The 9009-nt window shown below is 56.2% G+C and overlaps 1 protein-coding gene across 1 annotated transcript in view; it reads right to left on the bottom strand.

The window, feature by feature from the left end:
• Positions 1 to 779: 779 nt before the first annotated feature.
• The window catches only part of VOLCADRAFT_98915 (uncharacterized protein), a gene marked incomplete at both ends in the record, with an annotated part of 22116 nt that continues 13886 nt past the window's right edge, over positions 780 to 9009 (bottom strand). Inside the window, 12 exons of the mRNA XM_002957744.1 lie at positions 780 to 829; positions 2047 to 2279; positions 2638 to 2803; positions 3236 to 3399; positions 3752 to 3995; positions 4298 to 4358; positions 4642 to 4778; positions 5206 to 5649; positions 6284 to 6427; positions 6739 to 6894; positions 7419 to 7506; positions 7769 to 8355. Coding sequence (XP_002957790.1) covers positions 780 to 829; positions 2047 to 2279; positions 2638 to 2803; positions 3236 to 3399; positions 3752 to 3995; positions 4298 to 4358; positions 4642 to 4778; positions 5206 to 5649; positions 6284 to 6427; positions 6739 to 6894; positions 7419 to 7506; positions 7769 to 8355 — 2474 coding nt within the window. The remainder of the gene's footprint in view (positions 830 to 2046; positions 2280 to 2637; positions 2804 to 3235; positions 3400 to 3751; positions 3996 to 4297; positions 4359 to 4641; positions 4779 to 5205; positions 5650 to 6283; positions 6428 to 6738; positions 6895 to 7418; positions 7507 to 7768; positions 8356 to 9009) is intronic.

Below are 9009 nucleotides of genomic sequence, written 5' to 3'. Positions count from 1 at the left end.
GGGTTCTGTCCCCTGCAGGGTTCTGTCCAAGCAAAGTATTCACGTATCAAGAGGATTCCAAGATTGCAAACTCTGCATGTGTGCGTATGGGTATGTATGGACATGCACATTTTCCTTATTAAGATGACACACTGCCAAGAAATCTCCTTGAGGAGGTCGTAAATGGTAATTGGCTGCGCTGCACCAGACAACCAAAGACACCCGTGTTCCTACTTGCGCATCATTAAAATAAAGGAAGTGATGCCACCGAACTTGGCTGCTATAAGTCTATGTGGCTGTGTGTATTGGGGGGGGGCCCTCACACACGGGGGCATTATCTGAACAGATAATAGATAACAACCCGTAACACTCGGGGAACGACTTGGATGGTCATGGATAGGGTATTATTCCCCCGCAGCCAGCTCCAACCGGCCTACATACTCGGCATGAAGGCCGATATAAGACACGGCGACTCACCCCACCTACCCCAAATCGTCATTGTTCCCTTCCCAACTGACCATGATTATTATTTATACCATACATATTATACCTATATATTACATATTACATATTTATTATACATATTATCATTTTAGTAAAATTGTTGCTATTTGTGGGATGGTTCTCTCCAGTATCAAGCAGGGGAGCCCAGGCAGCATGTAGGGCTACATGCTAATAAAAATGTTTTGAAATTCGCTGTCCCTTCCGTCCCCCAAAAGATATGACAATCCGCAAGGATACTGTACTGATATACAACATATACGCCGTACAACTAAACATATGGCATGACGGTGTAATTATCACCGATCACCATTCCCGTGCTCCACCCATCCGCCAAACAGGCAACGTCCTGCAGCCCAGCAGCCGCACATCTACATCCATTCCGCAGCAGCAGGGTTCAGTTCCCCAACCCCAACCCCCGCCCATACCAAACGCATACACGCTCCCTCCCTCCCATCCAATGCGCCCAGACATGCATACGGAGAGCGGTAATAATTTATGTACAAGGCGTCGTACACGGGGACATAGAAGAGGAGACACCGCAGTTCTATCCATGCCAAGCTCCCGGTGGGGGAGGGAAGGGCTAGGTGCCTTGTACGGCAAAAAAACGCTCCTCTCTGGTGATGCTGCACACAGAAAACACACTTCCATACATATACATACACACACACAAAATACACACCGTACCTCCTGTGTTAATATCGCTTGCACCGTCAGGCACACGCACGCACACTCTCACACATACACACACACGCATACACACATGCACACACACACACACATGCACACACACATGCACACATACATGCACACATACACACGCATACACACATGCACACACACATGCACAGATACACACATACACACATACACACATACACAGATATAAAAAGTATGCATACCGCATGAGCCGCCTTTCGTACAACAATATAATCATATACTGCATAACCGATATGTGTATTCCTGGACGGAAAGCCCGGGATCAACTGCACGAACCGGCACACCACACGCAAAGCGTATCACAGCACAAAGAGCAAAGCGCAATTACGGCATAGCACGACAGCGAGCAACATATTATACTGTTCCGTACACACATTGATATAGTTGGGATATCCCGCGCGCCCACCACTAACCTGTTATCCCACCATGCCGCGAGTAGTACACCTCAAATAATTTACGTCCATATTTGTCTGATCACTGTATGAATGTATGTAAGTAAGTATGTATTGGTGACACGGTGGGTGTTGGTGTCGGGGGGAATGATGGTGGGGGGAACAGGGGGATACAAAAACCCCGCACACGCGGCCTCCGTGGGACCTAAGATAACAGTCCCAGGAACAACGCAAAAAGCCGGGTCAACCCATGCGAAGGAATGACGTCATTGTCGTACATGTCGTACTGTATGCGGCTCACGCCTCCTCCTCCTCGAAGCTTATGTCAACCGCAGGGTGGCACCCCCAGCCCCCTCCTGCCGCCGTCCCACCCGCCATCACCAATATTATTATTGGGATTACCCACAATATGATCACCCCGGATATAGGTACATGTACGACTATTGCCGTACACCTGTCATCCTAAACACCCCCGCCGGCGACTCCCCGCCGCTGCCAAAGGCCGCCATCGCCCAGCCACCGCCTTGGTTAATGCCAACGTTGTCGCTGCTGCTTGCAGCACTGGCCGCACGTCCGGTACGACTAGCCTCTTGCCGTACAGCTGCCAGGTGCTCGCCGTTTACGAAGAAGAACGCCCTGTCAGGAAATTTGGCGGCATCATGATGTGCTGTGATGTGCTGTGACGTGCTGTGTATTAGCGTGTGTATGTGACGTGGGGAGGGTTAGGTTCCCCGCTGGGTATTTCCCCTCCGCCGACCCCCAACGCATCCGTACACAACACCCGCTGCTCACCCTCACCCATCATTCACCCCATCTCGATCCCCACAACCACCCCACCCCTCGCCCATTCCTCTCCTCCCCTCGTTACTCCCTCACCACACACGTCACTGACCCGCACCCCCACCTCCCCCACCTCCCTCCAACCCCCCCCAGCACCCCCACCTCCCTCCAACCCCTCCAGCACCCCCACCTCCCTCCAACCCCCCCCAGCACCCCCACCTCCCTCCAACCCCCCCAGCACCCCCCCACCCCAGCACCCCCCCACCTGTTGTCCGCCGTCAGCAGCACCACCGCATTGTGGTTGACCGCACTGTCCACCGCCACGCCGCGGAACTGCAACAGCGGGTGACTCAGAGCCACGGCGCGAGGGACGACGCGGCCCAGGGGCAGCGAGCCGGAGGGGATGGCGGATACCACCAGCGCGCCAGTAGCTGGGGGGGGAGGAGGGTTTAGGAGGGTGCGGGTTACAGACAGTGGGGTTTGGGGTCATGCAGGGGGTCTCGTAAGAAGGATGGAAAGTAGGGGCAGGTGGGGAAAGTGACGGGTGTGTTTATGTATGTATATATGTATGTGCAAAGGAAACCGGCAACTCAACCGGTGACCGAATCGTGTGCTGCTAAAGTTCTTTCCAAGGGAAATTGGGAAGGGTGGGGAGGGGACAGGAGTTATGCAATGCATATACAGACTTACATGCAGACGTACATGCAGACGTAGCTTGTCACGGCAGCTGGAAGCAACCCGGCAACCGGGTTGAGTTGTTTCGTGTTGACCAGAACAACGTACGGCAGGACAAAAGACACATGTCCTAGTTGCCATGACAGTCTATTACGTCGTAATAGCCACCATCGTACATCCTGTCGTACCTGTAAGGTCGTACAGCTGCAAGTCTCCTGATTTGGGGCAGAAAATCGCATCCCTGAAGGCTCCCTCCAGCGCCCTTAGCGGTTTCAAGCGGGCCGGTCCACTCACATCCCATAGCGTGACGCGGGAGTGCAAGTCGCGAGAAACCAAAATCGTGCCGTCGGGACTGAGGAGAATGAATGGGTTCGGGAAGAGGGAGGAGTTAAGGGGGAAGGGCGAAAGGAAAAAAACACATGTGTGTGTGTGGCGGAGGGGGTTAGGAAGGGGGGGGTTAAAGGGGGTTTTAAAGGGGGTTAGGAAGGGGGGGGTTAAAGGGGGGTTTTAAGGAGCGTTGGTCCGCCTGGGTGCGACGGGATTGGCTTTTGGGGGTGGGCGGGTAAGGAGCGTTACGAAAGTGGACGAGAAAGACTCCTCAGTCAGTCCGTTTGTCCGTCCGTCAGTCCGTCAGTCAGTGGAAGCCCTATGGCCCCCAGAACCTCCCCCCCGGGGTGTCCTAGGGTTTCACAGCATCCACTCACTTAAACCTCAGGGCCGTCATCCAGCTCTCATCACCACCACCGCCACCACCCTCCGCAGGCGCCGACTTCCCGGGCCCGGCCGCTCCGGAACCTGATGCCGTCGCCTCGTTTCCGGCCCCTCCTGCACCGCCTCCTGCGCCGCCTCCTCCACCGCCTCCTGCACCGCCGCCCCCAGGCAGCTGTCCAGAATATCCCGCCAAATTTTTTCCGGTACTGGAGTTGAAAATGTATACGGCACTGCCGCCTGGCATGAAGGGAAGGGGGATGGGGGGATTGGGGCGGGGGGATGGCTGGGGGGTATTCGGTTGGGTTCGTGGTGTGGGGTTTCCACGACACGACAGTGGCGCAAGGACGGGGGAAGGACGGGGATTTGGCGGGGATGGTAGGTGTCTCGGGTTTTGACACAGGGTGAGGACCCACTTGCGCGTAAGAGCAGGGGAAATACATCTTGCTACTGCCGTACTGGTTGTAGCAATCTGGCAGTGGTGGGAATGGGGCCGGCCGCATGCTCGTACATGTGTCATTGCCGTACTGTGCCGTACGTACCTGCACCCGATGCCAAGCGCGCATCGTCCGGGGAAAAGGCCAGAGCTGAAACCCAGGAGACCTGCGTGCGCGTATGTATGTATGCATGCAGAAAGGAAGGTGAGGGGAGAGCTGGGTGGAAGGGGTAGAGGATGAGTTCTCTTTTTAGGTGGAAGCAGCATGCATACGCAATATGCCGTACATCAGCACAAACAAAAAACAGAAACAACTAAAAACTGAAAACTCCATACCGGAAGCACTCGTCACAACCACATCGCTTTCCCACTTCAACGTCCCAGCACTGGAGCTCCCAGCTGCGGAAAACACACACACACACGCACACACATACACACACACACACACACCACTCTACCACTCCCAACAAATATACATTTATTCATTAGGCAGACAGACAGACAAAGAAAAGCCTTTTTTCTCGCCTGGTAAATGAGGTTAAGTTGCTCCCCGGTGGCGCTGTCCCAGATGCGAATCATTTGGTCATCTGGCGGGTGAGAACGAGGGAAAAAAGGGGGGGGGAAAGGGGGAATGTCGATGGATAGCTTCACCACAGAGATGAGCCCTGGGAGACGGGACGGGGCAACCGTACACGACACAACGTGCCACAACACGCCATCACTACTGGGCATATAGCTGTCCACATGTGCCGCATGTATATAGCCTATTAGACATAGCCCATGGCGCATGGGCTCCTACATATGCGGTCCATATATGTACGACGCCCGTGTACGTTTGTGGGCCGCCCATGTGTACATACGCTGTCGTACAGTACAGCTTCATACATGCATACATACATACATACATACTCACAAGACTAACCGACTTGTGCTGTGTGCTCCCGACCCTTGCGCTGTGTTTCGGCTTCGGCCCCCGGCTCTCGCGGCCCACAGTGTAATCTAAGTCATACTCACATCCTCCTGACGCAAGTTTTTTGCCGTTGTGCGCCCATGTTACACATTGTACTTTGCGGTGGTGTCCCTCCAGCACGAGCTGACAGTGCCCAGGGCGAAGAGGTCCCGAAGGAAAAGCCGCCGACGGGTCGTCAGCCGCCGCCACCGCCGCCGCCGCCGTCGCAGCGGCGGCGCCGTCAGCCGTCCTGGCCCTAGCCACCACACTTGTCGACCCCTCATTAGGACTTGGGGGCGGGCGAATGAGGTGGCGACTCGCGCTCATATCGTCATCTCTGGATAGATGCCAGTTGTTGTTCGGTGGTGGCGGTGTCAGTGGTGGCGGCGTCACCGGACGGGCCGCCGCCGTCGCATTTGCCACGATGGCCGCTGCAGCGGCGAGCGGGTCGCTGGGGGCCGCTGTCGGCTTGCCCACGTACCACACTCTAACCGTCAGATCGTCAGAACCTGAAGGGGCATCACCGTCACCATCACCGTCATCACGATGAGCAGCAGCAGCGGCAGCAGCAGTAATGATGGTACATCATCGGTCAAACAAGAAATCCCCAAAAAGCAGCTCGCAGGATTTGCGGCTGGTGGCTGGCAATTCAAACATTTCAGAATGTCGCGTGCCGTACAACATGCCGCAAATATGCACACATAGCAGAGCGAATCACAGCAAGATGCCTCCCGGGGCAGCGCATACCCGCACGTGTTGAGCTGTACGGATCCCAAACACGGCACACAACGCCCCGTCCCCCCTTCAAGGACCCCCCCATCGGGGCCCCACACGCACACTCAACTACCCCCGCAGCTGCTTTCCATCCTCTCTCTCTCTCTCTCTCTCTATATATATATATATATATGCATCTTATCTACATCTATCTATCTATCTACCTACCTATGTATCTATCTACATCTGTCTATCTATCTATACCTATCTATATCTATCTATTTATATCTATCTATATATATATATATAGCAACTGTTCCTTTCCAATTTTTGCACCCCCGTCCCTATCCCTATCTCCTTAACGTAATCGCCCCCTTCCTCCTCCCCCCCACCTTCCTGGCCTCCTTCCGCCCTTCCCCCTCCCCTTACCGGTGGCCAGCCTGCTGCTGTCCCAGCTCCACGCCACCGAATTGATCTTCCCCTCGTGGCCCCCCGCACCCTGGGGACCCATCACCGCGAGACGGCGCCCCGTGAATACGTCAATAACCCGCACGCTCTCCTTGGACACGTCGGCTGCCCGGGGAGGTAGGGGGTGGGGGGGTGGGGGGAAGGATGGTGTGGAGGGGCGAGTGGAAATGTGTATAGAAGCTGCGTGTGTGTCATGAGCACATGCGGGATGAAGAGGGGGATGGTGTTTGACCAAAGGTCAACAATACATGAGACACAATCTTGGGATCCGTTCGCTTAACGAACGAACGCAACTCCCTGTTGAAATCCGCGATTGTACCCGGCCCCTCTTTCCCCCTCCTTTCCCCTCTTTTCCCCTCTCTCGTCCCCCCCACCCCCGAGCTCCCTTCCCCCCTCACCCCCCTCAACCCGCTCACCGCACACGGCCGCCAGCCTGCTTCCGTCCGGTGACAGCGCGAGGAGCTCCACCCCCTGCCGAAGAGGCAAGCCCCCCGCACCGGAGGAAGGGGAGCAGTCCAGGGGCCGGGTCACGGAGGCGCCGCCAACATCCCAGATACGGACCACACCGGGGTCTGTATGTATGTACGTACGTATGTAGGCAGGTAGGTAGGTAGATAGGGAGGGAGGGAGATGAGGGCAGGAAGGGGCGCTTAATTGGTTACAAGTTACAAGTTAAATGCTTAATGGGAGGGATGGGGACGGGGGGGGGAAGGGTTTGAGGAAGGAAAGAAAGGATTGAGGGATGGGGTTAAATAATGCATCACGGAATATGACATGGCGACGTTTACGCTGCGGGGTTGGGGGGAACCCGGGGGAGTCATGTGGGGCCCGGGGTTTAATGCGGGGGGGCCAGGGGGGAAGGGGGGGGGGCAGCCCCCGGGGAGGGGGGAAAAACGTGTCAAACGGGTTTCAAGGTGCCTGGTATGCATTGTGAGGTGAAGGGTGACGTCGGAGGGAGAGTCCTTGCATTGGAGATGAAAATGCTCGTAATCGGACAAGAGATAGAACTGGAGCTGGACATAACGGGGTGGCGGCGGGGTGCCTCGCTGGCTAGCTTGCCAGCTGCCATGTCGTATCATGTCGTACTTTTCCGTACCTGATTGATCTGCAGATGCCAGCAATCTGCCGTCTCCACTGAAGCTGAGGCTGTTCACAGGGCCCTCCAGGCCGCGTAGCAAGCCCACCTGGTTGTTAATGAGTTGGTTAATCGGTTGGTTTGGTTAATGGGTTGGTTGGAAAGGGGATGACAGGTGTATACTTATTAACCACCGGACACACAGACTCCTGGGGTCATGCTCGCCAGAGCCGCTGCCCGCGGCTCAGTTCACTAAAACACACAGACACACGCGAAGGCATACACACGCGAAGGTATACACACACGCATACACACACAACCCTCCTTTCAAACACATTCAATTCCCCCCCCCCTTGCCCGATGGGCCCCACCTGCCGCTTCTTCAGCGGCGACCATAGCCGTACAATACCCTTGCCACACGAGTACGCCATCACGGGCACATCGCCATGAACATCCTCCACTGACTCATCATCGTCGCCGCCGGCACTGCTGCGGCCGTTTCCACCGCCAAATAGCACATGGTGGTGGTTATGGTTATGGTGGTTATTGTCACGATCGCCTCTGAAGGCCGTTGCTGGGAATGTGCCGGCGGCGCTGCCACGCGCGCTAGCGGGTGTGTCCGGTGTGGCAACGCCGCCGCCGCCGCCACCATCGCGCGACGGTGCCGACAGCGCGTTCGTACCAAAAGCAGCGGTTGCGAGGCTGGTGACGGAGGGCGCCGTGAAATCGACGACTGGCGTCTCGGCGTCGACGTCAGCGCCGCTGCCGTTGGGGGTCTTCGGACGAGGTAGCGGCGGCGGCGGCCGTGGCGGCGGCGGCATTGAGGACGGCAGCGGCAAGGGACTAAATTGGATGGTGTGTACGACACCTTGTCCAGCCCCGCCGAGGATGAACATCTGTCGGTAGTCTGAGTGAGACGTTTTGGAATCATTGCACCAGCTACGAATCGTCTCGTCCGCTGTCGTACGCACATTCGCCGTACAAATGTACGGCATTATGTTCACGCGCCGCCATCGTGGAGTTCGACACCGTCATGTGACGACGTGGAAATCATCGCGTGAGGTGGTTTATGGTTGGGTCGTTGTCGAATGACGTGGTCAAATACACGCACGGTCCAGGACGAAGGACGGGGGGAGAGGGGGAGGGCGCGGGGGAGGGTGTGGAGGGCATGAGCCATCATACACACATAGATTGGGCGGGTCGAGGCTCTATTTCAAGGGTTTCACTTCGGGTAATGTAGACGGACTCTTTACCGTATCTAAACGAGCCGAGGTGAGTGGTACGGCACGACACGTGCGTGTTTGGGGCCCTGACGCCGGGTTTTGAATCACAGCGACAGGTGTGTTCGTGCGTATATTTGTATGTCTGTGTATTTTGGGGGGGGGGTTTGAGGCTTGTTAACCCAGCGGCATTCATACACACGCGCCCTGCAACCTCCATCTTGTCTCCAACAGCTAACCCCCAGACCTTCCCTCATCCCCAACCCATCTCTTTTCCTGCGTTACCCCCCCCCCCTTCCCTCCCTCCATTAACCCCTTAGCCCCCATTTCATTTCCCTTCCCAACCTCCCCTCCCCCCACCCCAAGACCCTCAAACTGTTAAGAATATGAAG

Source organism: Volvox carteri (assembly GCF_000143455.1).
Source record: "Volvox carteri f. nagariensis unplaced genomic scaffold VOLCAscaffold_79, whole genome shotgun sequence".
NCBI classification, from domain to species: domain Eukaryota; kingdom Viridiplantae; phylum Chlorophyta; class Chlorophyceae; order Chlamydomonadales; family Volvocaceae; genus Volvox; species Volvox carteri.
The sequence above is the reverse complement of the archived record's forward strand: the minus strand, read 5'-3'. Positions and strand labels throughout refer to the sequence as shown.